Source organism: Geospiza fortis, unplaced genomic scaffold (genome assembly GCF_000277835.1).
Source record: "Geospiza fortis unplaced genomic scaffold, GeoFor_1.0 scaffold221, whole genome shotgun sequence".
In the NCBI taxonomy this organism is placed as follows: domain Eukaryota; kingdom Metazoa; phylum Chordata; class Aves; order Passeriformes; family Thraupidae; genus Geospiza; species Geospiza fortis.
In genome coordinates, this window is record NW_005054395.1 from 2,569,346 (window position 1) to 2,589,686 (window position 20,341).

The 20,341-nt window shown below is 39.0% G+C and overlaps 1 protein-coding gene across 1 annotated transcript in view; it reads left to right on the forward strand.

Moving 5' to 3' along the window:
• Positions 1–20,341, forward strand: part of HELZ (helicase with zinc finger) — a 69,927-nt gene that overhangs the window by 8,615 nt on the left and 40,971 nt on the right. The window contains 7 exon segments of the mRNA XM_031060931.1: positions 355–430; positions 3,656–3,854; positions 4,900–5,007; positions 5,307–5,604; positions 9,334–9,601; positions 14,084–14,417; positions 18,201–18,331. Of these exon segments, the coding sequence (XP_030916791.1) occupies positions 355–430; positions 3,656–3,854; positions 4,900–5,007; positions 5,307–5,604; positions 9,334–9,601; positions 14,084–14,417; positions 18,201–18,331 (1,414 nt within the window).

Below are 20,341 nucleotides of genomic sequence, written 5' to 3' on the forward strand. Positions count from 1 at the left end.
TGCTCAGCACTGCATTGGAGGCAAAAAGCAAAAAAGGGGCTTGACTGTTGTGATGAGCCCCAGTGAGGTAGAATTATCTCAGTGTTGACTGAATTTGGAGGCAGAAGTTTCTGTTTATTGACCAGAGGGCTGTATCTGAGCCTGCTGAGTTCTGCTGGTGGTTTGAAATCCACCTTCACCACCTTTGCTCTAAATGAGCTTGTCATGCATTGTAAATCATTTTGGGGGGAGGGGTTAATTTTGCTTGTGTTCAGATACAGCTTGGGCTGATGCTCAGAGATGTGGACCCCTGAGCAGTTGCTGTCTGACTGGAAAACTGAGAATTGGGAAATAACCACGGTTCTGTCCCAGCAGGGTCACGGGATGGTTGGCACTTCCGCCCCCCTCCCAGGGGCGTCACCAGCAGTGAGGAATACACACTTTGTAAAAGGTAAGAGCAGTGAGGATTTTGCACTGTGTAAAAGGTAGGAGCAGTGAGAAATACATGCTCTGTAAAAGGTAAGGGCAGTGAGGAATACACACTTTGTAAAAGGTAAGAGCAGTGAGGGATACACACTCCGTAATAAGAGCAGTGAGGATTTTACGCTCTGTAAAAGGTAAGGGCAGTGAGGGATGCACATTCTGTTATAAGAGCAGTGAGGAGTACACACTTTGTAAAAAGTAAGAACAACGAGGAGCGTACACTCTGTAAAAGGTAAGAGCAGTGAGGGATGCACATTCTGTATTAAGAGCAGTGAGGAATGCACACTGTAAAAGGTAAAGCAGTGAGGAATACACACTCTGTAAAAGGTAAAGCAGAGAGGAATACACACTCTGTAAAAGGTAAAGCAGAGAGGAATACACACTCTGTAAAAGGTAAAGCAGAGAGGAATACACACTCTGTAAAAGGTAAAGCAGAGAGGAATACACACTCTGTAAAAGGTAAAGCAGAGAGGAATACACACTCTGTAAAAGGTAAAGCAGTGAGAAGCACACACTCTGTAAAAGCTCTTTGCTTAACTCCCTCCAAAGGAGCAGAATGGTTCCTCTTTCATTCACCTGCTGACAGAATGATGAAAAGGCCAAGAAAGTGGAGGTGCTTGTTAGAACAGGAGTTGACCTGTTCACAGGTTTTTGGAAGGGTCAGTTTATCCAGCAGCACTTCAGTTTATGGAATGGAATCACTAACTCAGTTTTCATAATACAGTGGTTTGAGGGGCATTTTTCTAGTGACAGGTCAGCATCTGTCTTTATCCCCTTCTTTTCTGATTTGGGTGATTTCAGAGGTGTGAAATGTTCCCCAGGCAGCAGTGTAAGCCAACTGAAGCACAGTCAGGTTTCAGTGCTGTCTTCTGATAAATGAACTTTGTTGGTAGATGGACTTTATCTTCAGATAAAAAACCCAGAATTTCCTTCAGATCTCATTATTTTCCCTTTTGCATAAAGTCAAATACACAGAGAAGATCCAATGGCTTGTATTGGTGTTTCTCCTTGTCTTTTCCAGTCATCTGGTCAATATTGTCTATACTTTGTGTTGTTAATTGTCATTGCTTTACATAAAACTGTATTAATATATATAGGGAGGAACCATCATTATGCATTTGATTCTGCCATTTATGTAACTAATGCAAATTATTTTCAAAAGCTCTGACCTGCTTTTTAAATGGCATGACTGAACTGCTGATTTTGAGCTACTTTTGGCATGATTTTCTAGAGATGCTAAATCTTGGCAACTCTTCTTGACTCTTAATCATGTCTGGTGCTTATTCAGCAATTAAAAAAAAGCAGATATTTACAGTTTTTAGCTTGTGGTGATCTTTTGTTGAGTAACATCTCTCCCATGTGTCCAACCATTGCTCTGAAACATTTTTCCATTGAAGCTGTAATGAGCTGTAGGCTCACTGTTAACCCTTCCAGTAAGAAGGATTGTGCCTTGCTCAGCAATTCCCTGTGAACAGCATCATTCTGACCAGGGACTGAAGGCTGTAGTTCCTTAGGAGGAGGCAGTTGCAGGTACTGAATATGAAATTTTGAAGGTCTGGTTTATTTTTCCCCTGTACCAGAAAGCAGTAGGAGTGCAGAATATTTATTCTAGATAATGAAGCTATGGAATTGCAGGAGGTATTAAATAAGAAAGTAAAATTGAGGGAAAAAAAAAGTGTTAAAAATATGAACAATAGGATCTTGGAAAACCTAAATAATGATGACAAATTTTAGAGTAATATGCTTTCCTGTTAAATAATGAAAAGGAAGCTCACTTGATTTTAAATCTGCTGTGTAGGTTATAAGACCAGGTCAGCAATTTTTTATGGTTGTGCTCCATTTACTTTAGGAAGTCAAATTCATAATTGTACTTTAGCATTCTAATGCAGTGGTGAATTGGAAAATTGACAGAATACTGAAACTGACTGCCAAGAAAAAACATTTTAATTTCAAATATATTAAGAATCATAGCTTGAGAAGGCCTTTAGTGACATGTTATATATCATGTTGATTTTGTTTACAATTCGGGCATGCAAAATTTCAAGTACATTTCTTAAAGGAAAAGTGTATGCTAAATCAAATTAGAGCCACTGATACAAGTGTGACCTAGATATGCAGGTACTTGTGCTGCAAGGTTTTCAGTGTCACAGTCAGGGGTGGCTTGGCTTTGTCTCACAGCTCAAAGTTCGCAGTTTAATTTGCATTATATAACATATGTACTGTGGAAATAAAAAAAATGTGATGTTTGCATTAATTTTTATAGTCTCCTTTTCCAAAACAAACAAACAAACATAGCAGTCTCCTGGCCAAATTTTATTCTGTATAACCAGTGCTTTCCTGGTAGCTTCAGAACTTAAATCTCTCCCCCTATTTAATTTTCATTTTGTCACCAATTTTTTTAAGTGCTTCAGTTTTGAAGAATGATGGAGCTGCAGATACTGCCTTGTGCTTTATAATTTTAATGCAAAGTTAAATTATAAAAATAATCCTCAAATTATACAGGCATTTGCCCAGACTTGTAGTAAATTCTGAGAACTAGAATGCTTCAATTGTATACAGGCCTTTGGAATAGCATTAATTCGATGCATCAGCACATGCCACTAAGTGGAAAATGTATTTCTTTAAGAAATTCTTAGTGTCTGCAAGAATAGATCCTTTTACACTAATACACCCTTTCCAAAGAGGAAGATTAAACCTTTTCCTAGAGGTTTCTGTGGAGCTGTATTTAGTAGAAGGGACCATGTGATGTCACTGTTGCTCCAGGAAAAACTTCTGATTGAGTATTTATCAGCTAATAATGTAATCACTGGAAGAAATTATGCTACATCTTTCCTTTGCCCTTGATTAACAGGGGGCTTTGTGCATATTAATACAGTGCCTAGTCATTTCAGGGATGCTCTGTGATCTCCTTGTGTTAATTGCTGTACAAACACTTGACTCTGTTTTCTTTAAAGCTGGAAATTTCTTAAGACTTCCATCCCCCTATATTTCTAGGAAGAAATTTTATATATTTTCCTGGGCTTTGCAATGCTGTATAAATATATATATATATGTATATTTCCAAAGTAGTTCATGTGGACTAAACTGCCTTTAATTCCGTGAGGGAAACTTAAAAACTCCTTCTGGTTTTACAAGTAAAATTGTGATTTTTTTTTTTTAATTCAAGGCATAATGATTTTCCTATTTTATGTAGATTTTTAGAGCAAGGGATCTGCAGGTATGGTGCCCAGTGTACTTCAGCACATTCCCAGGAGGAGCTGACAGAATGGCAGAAACGCTACGCTTCCCGCCTCATCCGCTTGAAACAGCAGAAGGAGAACAAGCAGTGCTCAGGCAGTTACATGGAAACCCTCATTGAGAAATGGATGAATTCCTTGTCTCCTGAGAAAGTGGTAAGGAAAATATCCTGCTTCTCTATGTGATCAGAGTTAAAACTAACATGAGCCTGGTTTTGGCCCTATCAGAGCTGGTCAAATCACTCCTCACCAAGAAATTGTCCAACCAATTTGCTCCCCTTTCCACCCTGCCCTGGGTCTTTTTGCAAAGAGACTTAGGCTGATTTGTGGGTTAATCACAGTTCTTTTATTTTGCATATTCACTATTCCCAGTGTAGGATGGGTCAACGAGTCTCATGGGTATTGTTCCTGTTCCCTGACTAGATGGCAGAACTTCTTAAACTGGGGAATAAGTGCTAAAGGTTTCACTGGTTCGTGAGGAATATTCTGACTCTAGCTCTTACTCTAACTCTTAGTGGGGAATGCTCTTAATTGCATGTAGCTCGTTTTCTCTGCCTGCAGCTGCAGGCCCTGGTATGAGGAGCAGCCAATCCCCCAAATATTCAGAAGTGTTTGTGTAGCAAGGAGTGTGGGATATGGATATGATCAAAGTTAGCAGCTCATTGGAATTAGAAAGAACATTTTTTGTAGCATTCAGCCAACTGTACTTACCACTGACCCTAAGGAGTTTTTGGTCTATCTATTGTTGATTAAAATCTGAGAAAAATGGACTTTAGCAAAATGCATTGATGAATAGAAAGCCTGATTATTTTTTCATGTTTTCTCAATAGTCTCATTGATGTCAGTGGGATCTGAGATCTTCTCGGCCCCACTGTATCACAGATCTTTTTTTCCAAACGAAATTCTATTCTGCTTTAGACATTTACAATTAAGTTGTTTATTGAAAATCAAGTCTTGTGGTTAATTGTCCCTAAATGGTTCTATTCTTCACTTACACAGTGTGGTCTGGTAGATTTAGCTTGTCTCTCTGCATTAGCACATATTTACATTAATTCCTGAGTGGGACTTGCATCAATCCTGCACAATCTGGGAAGCCATTCTTTCCTCTTTCTATTAAACAAAATGCTATCTTTTCCTGAATGTTTGTGTCTTGATACTGTGTGTAGAAGTTTAATGTTATCTTCCTTTTTTTTAAATCTAGCTTAGTGAATGTGTAGAAGGAGTGAGAGTAGAACATAATCCCGAGCTCTCAGTAACTGTCACCACCAAAAAGTCTCACCAGACATGGACATTTGCTCTCACATGTAAGGTAGGACTACTTATTTTTTGAAAGTTAGTAATAACTAGAATGCTACCCATAACCTTTTGCAATTAAGATTTCAGTTGCATCTTCCTTAAAATAGAGAAACTTCCTAGCACCATCCCTTCTCTCTCTTTTTTCCGAGCAGATCTGGTGATTATGTATCAACTGCCCAGATTTCTGGAAATCAGGCAGGACCTGTAACTGCCCTGAGAACTGATAGTTCTTATTAACCCTTTTAATCTGATTGCAAATGAAGATATTCCTGGAATGATTTCAGTCTTTCAGCCTTTGCATTTCTTTTGCAGCCTGCAAGAATGCTGTACCGAGTGGCATTGCTTTATGATGCCCATCGACCCCACTTTAGTATCGTTGCAATATCTGCTGGAGACAGCACTACCCAGGTATCACAAGAAGTTCCAGAAAACTGTCAGGAATGGATAGGAGGAAAGATGGTCCAGAATGGAATAGATCACTATATATACAAAGTCAGTATAGCCTTTAACACAGAAATCTTTGGGACTTTTCGCCAAACTGTGGTGTTTGACTTTGGATTAGAACCAGTCCTCATGCAACGAGTGATGATTGATGCTGCTTCCACTGAAGGTAATGTACTAAAACTTTATTTTTTTTTTAATAGTGGAGATCTTTCATGCCATCTCTTTCCTTTTCAGTTTTGGGCAGAACAGCATCTCTATCAGCTGCTCATGAATGCTTTGTGTTGTATGTTGTGTTCTTCATAGGTATGAATAGAAATAGTGGGCAAAAGCTTCAGAGAGTGCAAATCAGGCAGATAATTGGAATATGACTTGCTTTGTGTCAGGATAGGGCTCCTAAGTATGATTAAAATGCTGGGAATTTCTAGTTTGCTGTGTTTCTGAGTGCAGCACTGGAAGTTCTGCCTTTATAAAAACATGTTTATGTTTTTATAAACATTCTTATATTGATGAAGACATTAAATATGTCAGAAAAGGTCATTAGAGATATGAAGTGTTTCTGTATAAGAATACACAGGGTAATAAAACAGCAATTAAAACAGACTATCCGAGAAGTTGGTTTGTATTTTTTTCTTCTCTTGTAATGACTAGGTTTGTCAAAGGCAAGAGGCTGAGTATAGGCTTTTAACTCAATAATTTGCTGCTGACATGAATTTTGAAAATGTTAAGAAAATGTAACTGTATTTGTGTTTTCAGGTAAAGAAATCAGCTACAAATTACTGTGTTTAATCTGTTTCTTAAACTGCTCTGTGTCTCTCAGTTCAAACCTGAAATAACTCCAATATGAGAAAAATGTCAGAAAATGGAAAGATGTTTGAAGAGGTGCAAAAAAAGAAGGAAGCACTTTGATTTATGGTGTAAGAGAGCTAAATATAGGTCACTATATCACTCAGCAGTAAGCCATTGGGTGGGATACAGGATTTTAATTTTTAATGAAAATTTGAGAGATAAAAACACCAATGAAACAGAATTGTAGCACTGGGATTTAAGCAGAAAGAAGAAGAAAAGGGAAAAGGAAGGAAAAAAGATGAAGCTGAGCAGCAGTTTTCTATTCCTGGCCTTGATTTCCGTGTAACAGATTAACATTTGCAGCATTCATGGAACAAAGCTGTAAATAGCAAATACCAAAGATCATGATCTTTTGAGATGCCTCAAGTGCCTGTAGGCAGGAGCAGGGGGGCAGAGCATGGTGTAACATCTCTGGGAGCAGAGATGGCACCGCCAGGGAGTGGGAGCTCTTCCATGATCTCCATGGAGCACATGGGTAATCACAGATCTCCATGGAGCACGTGGGTGATCACAGATCTCCATGGAGCACGTGGGTGATCACAGATCTCCATGGAGCACGTGGGTGATCACAGATCTCCATGGAGCACGTGGGTGATCACAGATCTCCATGGAGCACGTGGGTGATCACAGATCTCCATGGAGCACGTGGGTGATCACAGATCTCCATGGAGCACATAGGTGATCACAGATCTCCATGGAGCACATAGGTGATCACAGATCTCCATGGAGCACATAGGTGATCACAGATCTCCATGGAGCACATAGATTATCACAGATCTCCATGGAGCACGTGGGTCATCACAGATCTCCATGGAGCCTGTGGGTGATCACAGATCTCCATGGAGCACATAGATTATCACAGATCTCCATGGAGCACGTGGGTCATCACAGATCTCCATGGAGCCTGTGGGTGATCACAGATCTCCATGGAGCACGTGGGTGATCACAGATCTCCATGGAGCACGTGGGTGATCACAGATCTCCATGGAGCCTGTGGGTGATCACAGATCTCCTAAGCCACTGGGCCTTTGGAGAGCAGTCCTTGCCTTGTAAACCTGGGCAAGATCAAGGGAACCAAGCCATGAGTTAATTGCAGAATCAGAGTTCCTGTCAAATCAATAAGGTGTCTGGGACCTTATACCAGGTCCTAACCCCAGGATCCCAGGAAGAGCCAGCTAAATGCCACATGGAGGTGATGGGTGAGGTGGAGGTAGCAGCCCCCAGCATCAGGTGCTGCTGTTTCCTTCACTTGTTTTCTGTCTGTGTGCACAGGGACACTGAAGTCTTCAGGCAGGTCACCACTAATACTTATTTCAAATGGAAAAAGTGCTAAGAGCTTTACAGATAATTCTAACTACAGAATCTTGGGCTTTTTGCTGTGTGTGTAAGAGGTGTGGGAAAGGGATAACTACATTGGATCTATGTCCAATTCCATAATTTCTTTTACTTTTTGGTATATATGAATTGAGATCTTGTGGAAATGCTTTTCTAACAGAAAGATGCCTGAGGTCTCTATGTTTGCATGTAATTCAGGGCCCTGTCGAGATGTTTAGGCAGGAATGAAAGGTCAACATTAAAATATTTTAATGGAGGAGCCTCCATTCTGCATGCTGAAATCTTTATTTAGAGCAGAAGAAGGGAGCTGTAGGAAGTTTTCTGTGCACTGATTATGTACTAACTGCTCTTTAAGAAAGTGTCACTGTGTGTGCAATCTGTGCCAGGAGCTGTTTATGTCAGGCTTCCAGGGAAAGCCTCTCCAGTGCTGGGAATTAAATGGCTGTTGTTCCAGCAAGCAAGGAGTCAGTCCCAGCATAATTACTGAGCTTTTGGGATCTGAGGTGTGATTTGTAGCAGAGAAAGCTTCATTTATGGTGATGTTATTTCAGACACATAAACCACACAAACTTGGACTTTTTCTTGCTGTACAACTGTGGCTACTGATATGGTTCAGGCTTGAGGGATATATTTAAATGTGTCTTCTTAGTGAACACATGAGATCAGTGAGTAAGATAAGCCATATTCCTGTAGTCAGAGTCAAGCTGAACAGAGATTTCTTTTGCTAAAATGTTGGGGTTTTTTCTTATTTAGACTAAAGACAGTCAAGATGATGTTAAGCATTTAATTTGAATTTGAAAATGTCTTTTTTGCACATTTTCAGCGTTGGTGTGATATCCTGGATACCTATGTTAAATCTTACTCAGAGATTATACATTAAGATAGCATAGCTTGACTAGAAATGCCAAATATTTTCAGCTCTGCAATTTAACTGCAATTCTGTTAACTGATTCACTGTTGTCATAGTGGTTTTGTGGTTTTAATGGATATATTCTAGGGGGCTGTAGACAAGTGCTTGGTCTTCTGTTTCTTATCTAAGTTATGTGCTCCCTGAAATTAATAGTAGCTGAAAAATTAGTTTCCTTTGAAAGGATGAAGCTGAAAAAATAATTTCCTTTGAATTTTCTAATTTTATATCATGTTAGGTTACATTTCCCAAGTTTTCTTAGTAAAGTAGCTTTAGCTACTTTATGTAACTGCACCACACACAGACTAGGGGACTGTAGAACTTTTTAAAGGCTTTCACAGTGTTGCAAATGCAATGATTCCTTACCAGCTGATTTATCAACTTGTTTTTATGACCTTCTAAATTTTGTAATATACATTGTAGGGTTCCACACTAGTTAATGATTTTGAAATGAGGGGATGTTGCAGTTGGGTTTTAAAGTGTATTGCAGTGCCAAGTCCTTGAAAGCTGTTCAAGTAAAAGTGGTTTTTTGTCTTTATTAATTCCAATTGCTATCTATAGAATGTTTTATTTTCTGATACTCTTGGAGAGCCTGCTTGCTCTCTGTGCACACCTGAAAAGTAGAGATAGTAAATACCAACTTCCTAAAGGTGTTGTGGGCAGAGGAGACTCTGCCTGTGTTTAGGTATCTCTGAGGGGATTGGTTTTACTAGTGGGTTGTGTTTGATTGGGTTTTTTTTGGAAATAAAGCTAAACCAGCTGGGGTTTGTAAAAACAAAGCTCCCTTTCCCTGCTCTGTCCATGCAGACCTTGAATACCTGATGCACGCACGGCAACAGCTCCTGACCACAGCCAAGCGTTGGGATTCCACCTCCAAGACCATTGTGGAGTTTGAGCCTAATGAAACTACTGAACTGGAGAAGAGCCTTCTCACCAGATACCAAATCCCTCTGTCTGCTGACCAGCTGTTCACACAATCTGTCCTGGACAAATCATTGACCAAGACCAACTATCAGTCACGGCTCCATGACCTCCTGTACATTGAGGAGATAGCACAGTATAAGGAAGTTAGCAAGTAAGTGATTCCTTTATAAAAATATTCCTATTAAAATCAGGGTGACAGCTTTTTTCATTAACATACTGAGGCTTCCTGTTTCTTTGAACTGAACCTGAATGAGTCTGGAACAATAATATTTGGAAAAGGTCACTAGCACTTAAATGTAAATTCCTGCTAATTCACTGAAAACAAACAGTCTGTATCAGTCTGTGCTTACAGTTGCAGGCACTAAGCAGCTGTTGGATGTGGTTTTGTTAATTATTTTTATTTCTAGTTTATTGTCTGTCTATACAAAAACATATTAATTATAGTTATATTTTTGTTCTGTGTGAAAGTAGGTTATAGCAAAGGAACATATAAAATCTTTGTAAAAAGGGTTGAATTGTGGGTGGATCAGACTGATCTTGTGATGGTGTGGCAGCTGGCTTTATTTATTTCCTAAATAGGTTGATATCCAGTTTCTGAATAAAAGTTCCTAATAAAAGGCATATAATATACATTGTTTGGTTGGTTGTGTCTTTAGGTGTTAGGTACAAATTACCCAGCTGGTGTAGATGCTTGAAAAATAGGGATTTAGGTAAAAGACGTGAAATTCACATTTACAGACCTTTATGTGGACTTTTTTTTTTGTAGTTTAATATTTGTAGTCAAAAATCTTCCCTGTATTCATGGAGTGCTAAAGAGTTTTAGAGTTTTGTTACTACTCAGAATGGAAAGTCTAAAAGATACAACATCATTGTAGCCTAATTGGGTAGCAAATTTAGTTTTATCAATTACTTGAAGTTCCAAATCAGGAAGTCTTTTTTAAGATGAAGAACCATTCCTGGTGCTACAGAAGTTCAGTTGAACCAACCCTCTAGAACATAGAAAGAAAGTACTGTGAATAGTTGTATTTCCATTGCTTCTAAAGCAGAAAAATGGTTCGATTTCTTTTTTTAAATCTCAGCTGAAGGGCAGTATTTGAGCTGTTTCTTATCTTATATCACTGCTGCACTGTGCTCTTGAGCTGGAGTCTAACACATGGAGCAATCATGCTTGAACATTGTTTCCAGCTTACAGAAATATCCTCCATCATACATATTTATAAACAAGTTGGCTCTTCTTAGACCTTTTGAAATAAAAGTGGATTTAAAGTAAATATTATGAAATACCATGAAAACATGAGCAGTATTTTTACTGATAGAATTTTTACCTTGGGAGTTACACTCTCATGCCTCATAGGAAACCAAAGAGCAGCAAACCTGGAGAAATGAAAGAAAAATAAGTGTATCCTGTACATAATGCTTCCCCTTTTGACTGTTTGGTGCAGCAGTAATTTATTACTTGATTAAGTTAAAAGTAAGTTAATAATGTTCTTGAAATCTTCTGTTTTGTTAGTGTTGTTGACAAACATTCTTTTGATCTTGTAGCTGACCCACTTTATTGCAAGAAGGCTGAAACCAGCAGACATTTCCACTCCTCTGTGGCTAAGATCACACACTTGGTATTCTCTAGTGAAGTGTCAGGGCTGCAAGCCTGGAAATGGCTGAGAAATCCAGATGCAAGTGGGTTGTAACACCTCTGAAGTGGTGCCACAGTGGCAGTGTTGATGAGCTGTTGCACTTTCAAGGGTTTGTGAATGTACGTTGTAAAAGGAGGAGGATTGGCAGCGTGGTCTTCTGACAGCACTGGAGTAACACCAGTGTCAGAGTGAAGTGGATCTTTGGCTTTGAAGAATGTTGATGGTTTCTCACTTTCTAGGAAGGTGCTGGTTCAGACTTTGTGTGGAATCACCTGGTGGAGCTGGACAGTATTGGGTGAAAGTTGCAGGGTCTCAGTGATATCTTGAATCAGTTATAAGGGAGGTCTGGACAGTCTCAGAGAACTTTACTGTAAAATTGTGTTTATTTAAATATTTCAAGAGACATTTATACAAGTTATTCCACAAGAGTATCACAAAATAGAATAATAAGGGAGTCACTGCTGTTGAATTTCCAAGTGCAAACACACTGTTTTTGAGGAAAACCAAAGCAATGTTCCAATCTTGATAGTAGTTGGGTTTTGGAGAGTCTAAATATCTGTTCATGGTTTAAAAACTCTTCCTTTTTCTCTTGTATATTGAAAGAAAAGCAATATATACTTCTTGGAGTGACTAGAACATTTTCTTGTGTGAACAGTAAAGGGTGTGAGGTGACAGACAGCTCCTTCCATGCTCCCAGAATTACAGAGCAGATTTCTCCTCAAGGCTGTGAACACGTCAGCTACTGGCTCTGATGGAAAATAAATTTGCTTTTGTCATTACTGTGTGTTCCACTGATCCCTCCCCAGGCAGGTGTCCCACTGCACACCCTGAGCCCTGCAGGTGTCAGTGTCAGAGCAAATGTGCTGAATGGGCTCTTGCAAAGTGGCACCTGGGGCTTTGGCCTGGATGGGTTTGTTTGCCTTTGGAGAATTTGTTGTTTGCATTGGTACTGGACGATTAATGATTTATGAAGTCATTCTTCTTAATTATTCTGTGGTTTTAAATATGAACTACAGGTTTTCTTCATGAACACTGCAGGTAGTCTGGCATTTGTAGTGCTTAGGAGGAAATAAAATATTTTGATTTTTTGATAAACCTGACTGAAAAACTTATTTTGTCTAACCCTGCAAAACAAGGGTGAGAAGTGGATGAAAGAAGCAACTTCTGATTTTTAAAAATCAAATCCTGAGATGATTTTGTAGTTTTGTAGTTTGCCAGAAGGTGTCAGCTTGCTCAATGGAAATTGCTTGATAATCTAAATTTGAGATTCCCTTTAGCACAGCAGATGCAGTTCAGTCATTTATGAAAACACTAACCTGTGCCTTGTCTCAGAAAAAATAAAATAAAATAAAATTGTTTTGCAGCACGTTTTTGTGGATCTGAATTTCAGCTGATACATATTCAGCAGCATAGGGATCAACTTTAGGGAAGTTTCAACAAAATAAATTCACAATAGCAAATGATTGTATCTCAGTAAGAATTCCCAGCCCTTGTTACTCAGTTAAATGTTTTATATAGTGTTTTAACAAGAAGCTGGGAGTTCTGTTTCAGATGTGGCTGACTTGCTCATAGCTGCTTTGGAATAGTGCAGCACTTCAATAGAAGAAAACTTGTCTTTTTCTTATGGGGTTTTTATTGGTATGTGTGGAAATGGGAAGGATTGGGTGAATTTTTCACTATAGCAGTAACCTCTGTGGTCGGTGATAACCAAACAGATCCTTGTTAGGTAAGAAAATTTTCCTTGATTTTGGAGAGTGGAGGACTGGGAAATTCAGATCTGACAATGCCCATATTCTGTAAAGAAGGAGCTGTTACCACATGGGGGCAAACTTGCAGTTTTTGTGCAAGATTCGTGGTTTGGCAGTTCTGAAAAAATACATCTGATTGGTTTGGTAGATGTTTAATTACCAAGCTAAAATGTTGGATTTTATTGTTAGAAGCTTATGATTATTGATACTGCAGGGCTTAACTGAGCAAGTATCAGTTTATTGGGTTAAAATAGAAATTATAAGAAGAACAGATCAAATAAAACCAATGTAAGTATGAAAAGTATTATAAGAAGAGAATGTATTTTTCCAAGAGGTTTTATTTCATTTGAATGGGTTTTACTTTTTTTCTGTAATTTGTTGCAAATTTAGGAAAAAGTTGCTGATGAGAAAAGAACTGAATATTGTTACTCTACTAGCAGACTTTTTTCCCCCATTGTTCTTTTTAAAAACAAGTTGAAGCAATCTGTTTTAAAGACCCCAACACACTAGGAAGAGATTACTTTTTATTGGTGAGAGGTCAATAAAGTGTGCTAATAAGTCACTTTAACGTGTTGTGCATGTGACTTCTGGAAAATGATAACTGCAAAGGATGAATTTGTTACATCTCTGATTACAGGAGGAAGCTGCTGCTGATAGGAATTCTGTGGATAGATGGTTTATAGGGCTGAGCCTGTGTTGCCATTCCCTCAGTTCAAATAAAATTATATCACTTTAATGCCTACAATCTGATTTGTTTGAAGGCATTTTGATCAATCCCTCTGAATTATAGGTATAATACCATTTACTTTTTAAGATGGAGATTGCCCTCTTTGGTGTGCAGCCTGGAAGAGGCACATGGGATAAATAGCAATCTTGCTCTGTTCTTTGCCTGCTTGTCTCCTCCTGCATACCTACCATAAGATTACAGACTGTTTAAATAGAAATTTTAGTGCTTTGGGACATGTATTTCATTCACTCTAGGCTTTTATTGGTATCTGGTATTTGTTTCTCTCTTGTGAGGGTTCTTTTTTTAAACTTCATAGATGTTGATTGTTTTAAATATGTACTTTATAGGCTACAGTCAAAGGAAAAAGTGTGGATATTTGATAGCTGCATACTTACAAAGGGCCAGTTTGACTGTACTTGTCTGTACTTAAAAATTAATTAATGAAGTCCATCTTCACTCTGAACGCCTGAAATTTCAGAATCTGAGAGCATTTTTGTGCACTGACTCGATGCTTTCTCACTTAGGTTCAACATAAAAGTGCAATTGCAGATTGTAGCAAGCTTCATGCTCACTGGTGTTTCTGGAGGTGCAAAATATGCCCAAAATGGACAACTTTTTGGCCGCTTTAAGCTCACTGAGACCCTCTCTGAAGACACTTTGGCTGGACGGCTGGTGATGACCAAAGTCAATGCTGTTTATTTATTGCCTGTCACTAAAGAAAAGTCAGCACAGACCCAAGGAACCAAAGAGAAGGTTTATGAAGCAGCTATTGAGGAGAAAACAAAGGATTATATCTTCTTGAGGGTATCCAGGGAATGCTGTGAGGAGCTGAATCTTCGGGCAGATTGTGAAATGCAGGTAGGTCTGCCTGGGGGTGGTTGTGCTGTCAGAACTCTTTGCCTTCTGTTTGTTTTGCCTCCTTGACTGATCTGCTTACCAAACAGAAATAACCTCAGATTAAGGTCACTGGAATTGCCTGGAATGAATGCATTTTCACCCAAGGTTTATCTCATCCCGTTTGTTTTGTTTTGGGGAAACATATGCAAGAATCTTAATGTCTTAATTTAACATGGATAATTGGTCTGGGAAGATTTATGTCATTCTGAGCTCTTGGTTTTGTGTTTGTTTTCTTAAAACAATAATTAAACTTACTAATTGATTGTATTTGAAACTTGACTGGAATGCAAAATGAGCTGGGGCTTCAGGAACTGGCTAATTTTTCCTTGAGTGTCTTAATAATTTTGGCCCGAGGCAGCAGATCTATTCTGCATTAGAAATTGGGTCCTAAAGTTGTTTGTAAAATCATTTAGTACTTTATATGTGTACCACTGAACTGGTGGTCAGATTCTTCAAGCAATACCTATATTTGAATGAATTTTAATTATGAGGAATTTTTAATTATTATTATTAACTGAAATTTTGGAAAGGAATCCTCAGTTTAGAACTGTGGAGGTTGTAATTTGGATGTGCAGCGTTTTTGTTAAAGGTGCTGGAGGTTTTGCTGCTCTCTTCAGTAGAGTTGGTATTATTCCCTATGTGATTCTTAAACACTGATAAAACTGCTTTGATTTCTGTGGATTTTGGATAAGTTGGGTAGTTTCTTTCCTTTTTCTTTTCCTTATAATTAGTCTCAGAAACTTGGTGGTGCCTTGTTTACCTGCTGTTCTGGCTCAACTATAATAAATACACAATTCTGCTTTTATCAGGTAAACCATTCATAAAGGTGGAGTGGAGTGAACTTTAAAGCACCGTGGCTGCTGCCACTCTTTTATTTTTGGAGTGGTTCCTCTGTTCTCTGTCCTGCTCTGTGAACCTGGCAATGGAGTAATTTGCTTTCCCACTGATTTCTGATTATGGAATGTATATTAAAGCAGGTTACTTGCCTCTCCTTCCCAGATGGCCTCATTCAGTACTCTGCAACAGCAAATAGAACTATTTGATTCCATCCAAGCAGCATTAAAAGCAAAACAAATCCCAAGCTGTTAAGAAAGTGGTGAATGCAGGTAGATAATAAGAGGTTTTTAATGCCAGGCACCTTGCTTGGACTCCCAGAAGGGGCTGTTAAAGTGTCACCCAGATGAGCATCACAGCTTTTCTGCATTTAAATTACCCTTGTTAGGTTGTATGGTTTTCTGTCAGCCTTGGGGCTGCCTGGGCAAGGATGTTTTCCTTGGATGGATCAAACCAGGAGTTTGGGAGCATTGCCATTTGAGTTGCAGTCTTTGCCAGACATCTGCAGGTTGTGCTTGGGGGACAAATCAGTGCTGGGGAGGGATGGGTAGGACAGGGCTGGGGAGGAGCTCCAGGTGCCCATGGGCAGGATGAGCTGTGCTGTCCCTGCTGAGTAGTGCCAGCCCTGTGTGCAGAATGGGGCTGGGTGGCACTAATTGCACTGGGTGGAAAAAGAATTCTTGAATTTTCACGTGTCCTATTAAAAAAAAAGTTTCCTTAGCAGCTCCAAACACCTCTGTGAGCTCCACGCTTAACGCTGTCAGATTTGTTGCTGCCCTTGTCTTCAGACTTATGGTTGTACATCTTGCTGTAGAATGTGGTAGTCAAGATGAATATTTAATGTCTCTATATCTGCCAGAGATGGAAAGTTAATGGCTGCACTCTGCAGGGATACAAGCAAACATTGTTTATTTACAGCAAAGCTAGTGTTGATTTTACATGCTACATAATGATATGAATGCTGTAATACTGAAGTAAGAGTACAAAAAAGAAAATGCTAATTTACAAAGCCTTTTGAAGGAGATGATCTGCAAGTAGTAAGCATTACTGGTACACCAGAGTGATCTCTGTGGTGGGAAAGGGGCTTTGTGGGCAGATAAAGGAGTGCAGGTACAACAAGTAGTTAAATCTAGAAGAATAAATTATTCCTCTCTATGGGGATTTCTCCTCTGTAGGAGAAGGTTCCTGAGAGGAGTTTATATGGCTTTGAAAGAGAAGTGATCACTTTTCTTTTCCTTCTTTCTGTCGTTCCTTTTTAACTGTCAAGGGCTTATTAAGATTTTTATATAAGTTGTCAAAAAAGATAATTGTAAAAATATATTCTAGTATTGCTTTGTGTTTGTTGAACTTTCTGGTTGGTAGCACTAATTACCATGAGATTTAAGTGTGATTGAGTAAGAATGGGCTAACATCAGATCAGTGAGTGCTAGAGGAGGAAATCAATAGATCTGAGGCCAGGTTGTTGCTGTGGGCATGGGGGTACCTTTGGAATGACTTCCACCCCCATGGCTTTTCTCTGGGGTGACCCAGGGGCTGCGCCTTCAGCTGGGGTGCTGCTGATGGACCAGGTTCAGCTCATTTTTGCTCTGTGTCTGTTCTTCTCATCTCCTGTTTGTTAGGACAGAACCAGCTTCTGGCAAGTGGTTCTGGAATCTCTCATTACAGATGCCCATAGAAATTGTTAAATAATTGGTATTTCCAGGTAAATGACGGGAGGGGTACTTTTCCAGACAGGTTGCAGTGGTGTGGCTGCTGTTGGTAACGTGTTCACACTCATTGTAAATCTCAGAAAGAGACTTATTTACTCCTATTTTATCAAAAATGCTTATTAGATTGGTAGCACAGTAATTACATAACTATATAGTGACAGCAGTGCTTTGGAAATAAACCTAAAATGTGTATTAGTCTCTTGAAGTTCTTCAGCAGCTTTTGGTGTTTTTATGCAGGTTTTTATTAGTGCAGATCTGTGTCAAATTTTGTCTAAAGGCTTCTGTTGTGAACGTGGAGTTCTGTGGCATAATACTGTGATCAGATTCATTTGTTTCTGGAGAGATTAATTACTGCAAATTTAAATCTGTGTAAATGATAATCTGAGTGAACTGTTTTTATGAATAATTTCCCCAGGAGCTGCTTTTATCCCTTGTTCAAATTTAGAATGTACTTTTCTCTTTACCCTTTCAGTGTGTGTGTATGTGTCACCTACTTTCAGTATCCATTGTTCCATTCTGAATTGAATCAGGAATGTTAAGTGCTCTGTGTGATGTTTCTGGCTTTGCACCAGAATTTATGTTGGCAATATCTTTTATTTACTAGCACTGAAACACCTGTAATTGAGAGAACAAAACTAAGAATGTATTGGTAAGCAGCTAATTGTTAGAAATTAACTTTTGGAGAGTCCTAATAATTGAACAAAAATGACAAGTGATGCTATTCCAGAGTGTTTGGCTAGAAATAATGTTTGGAGTTTATCTTTGCTGATTTATATCATCTGTTAGTATGTAAAATTTCTGGCCTGACATTTTCTTGAGGTTGTTCTTACAATAAGAGATGAAAGCTTACATTTGTAAAAACAATGTTTTAGGACAATAATATTTTTCAGGACTATTTTTTGTATTAAAAAAAAATTCCAAGAATGCTTTCTCTTTAATTTTTTTCTGAAAGTACACTGGAATCTAATCTTAAAAGTCAAACAACAAAATTAAATTAGAGAAAGTGCTGTATTTATCTTTGATTCTAAACAACAACAAAAAACCCAAGTTAATTTTATCACAGATCTTTGGATTGAATGCTGTTTGCTGTTTTCTTCTGAGAGCCAGTGGTGTGCAGGAAGATAAAAATGTATCATGCACAGCAAAGTCTAATGAATGAATCCTTTTTCTTCACCTCTCTGTTCCTTGGTTTGTTGTGCAGGTTGAGCTTCAGTTCCAGTTGAACCGGTTGCCCCTCTGTGAAATGCATTATGCCTTGGACAGGATTAAGGACAACAGCATTTTGTTTCCAGATGTCAGCATGACTCCCACCATACCCTGGAGTCCCAACAGGTACACAGACACTTTGAAATCAAAGCTTGGGTGGGGATGCAGCTCTGAATTTCTCAGAGCAGATGGCTGAAATCTGTTCTGAACAGGAAACAAGCCATGCTCCTCATTAGTGCTGAGGGGTTCCGAGGAGGGAGGGAAACTGCTGAATAAAACAAGAGGAATGATCCTCCAGGGCCAGAACACACTGAGGGGTTTTCCCTGGGTTTGGAGGCATCACAGTTGTACTGTGGGTGCAGAAAACAAACCTGCTGCTGTTAATTTCTGTGCTGCCATCCTCCTCTGAAAACATTGCACTTTATAGGAATGGCAGTGCCAGTTCCAGGAGTGTCCCCAGTGTGCAGAGTCCTGGTTCCAGGGGCTGGTCCATCAGTACTTGCTGAGCTGCAGGGAGCCCAGATCTGGACATATCCCAGAGACTGTGGTTATGGAAGGTGTGGCAATGACTCCTGAAGAAGCAGCCCAGAGATTCTTTCTATACACATCTCACGGTTTCCTTCATGAAATGATAAACCCCTGTGTTATATAAATACTTCTAAAGAAACTTAAGGCTGATGCAGTGAAAATAGTTTGTCTGGAAGAGGAAGCTTAGGGAGGAGAAATGTGAGGCTGTGTGGCTCAGGGAATATGGTCAGTATTCTTGCTCTTGGTAAAAGTGGCATGAGCTTTCTGTGCTTGGAGAGCAGGGAAATGAGAGGAATGTGGAACTGACTGTCTGCACAGCCTGGGAGGAGTCCTGTGGGGTCCTGAAGGTGAGAATTAGGAGTGTGATTGTGATGCAGGAGAAGTCAGGAGATAGCCCAGGCATTGAAAGGAAAGCAATCTGTCAGAGAGCTGAGACAGTGAGTATTGTATGACAAAAAACACTGGAAACATTGCAGTTTGTCTCTGGAACTGTAAGAACAGGTCCAGTACGAGGGTGGGATCAGTGTTCTGGGTGGGATGATCGCTGTGTGCATCAGAGCTTTGACAGCACTGAGAGGAAGAAGGGAATAGGTTCTGTTTAGAGTTACACTACAGAGCTAATGGAGGTCAGTGACAATCTGTTCACTGGCTTAATTAGCTTCTGAGTGAATCTTACAAGGAAATAGTGTTTAAGAACAGTTTTGGAAATAAGCAGTGATTTCAGTAAAAAGTAGGCAAGTCAAGTAGGATAGAACTTTTATCTTCTATGTACTACCAGTTGCACGTTGGTATAATGTTTTATATTTTTTTGTATACTTAAATAAAATATGTGATGATTATAGTTCAGTTTAAATCAGCTCCATCTGGTGGCTTGATTTGTCCTTCTTTAAGAATCAAGCTAACTCCAAACTGTCTTTCCTGTTTTTCTTCTATGTCTGCTTTATGTCCCCGTTCCTTTCCTGTGTTTCTTAGTCTCTTGCCAGCTTGTTGTTCATAGGCATCTTTCAAGTTAAAATTCAGTCAATTCCCTCTTGATCTTGCTCTCTGTTGCTAACTACTTCTGAACAGAAGCTTTCCTAGTCTGTAAGAAGTGTGGTGCTTGTACCAAAGCAGATCACATTACTAAAGTATGGCCATATGTGCAGCAGTGACAGGTGTTTTTTACTATGCATGTCTACTTTTAAATCTGTCTGTGGGAATATTAAAAACTCTGTCTAGAAATCTTTAACTTCTTATGCTCATTGGAATTTTATGAAAGCATCTTCCTCCCAGTGCTGGCATCACTGGCTGCTTACAGCAAAAATCCTTTTTATAGAACTGCTTTCCCATTAGAGGTATGTGCCCTGATGATCTTAAAAAAAAAGTAAAGAGAAGTCTGTTGTTAATTGGTAGCCAGTAGTTTTTAAATTTGATTTTAGATAACTTCTGCCAAGCCCTGGGGTTGTGTAACTGGTTACTTTTAAAGTTAACAGTGTAAATGCTGCAGGGAAAAAACATAACTAATGGAACTATTAGTTGCATGATACTGGTAAAAATATCTGTTTACCTGCTTTTGTTATCAGGGAATAGTGCAGTGTGTCCTTTTTCTAGAATGTGTGCTGTGCAGGT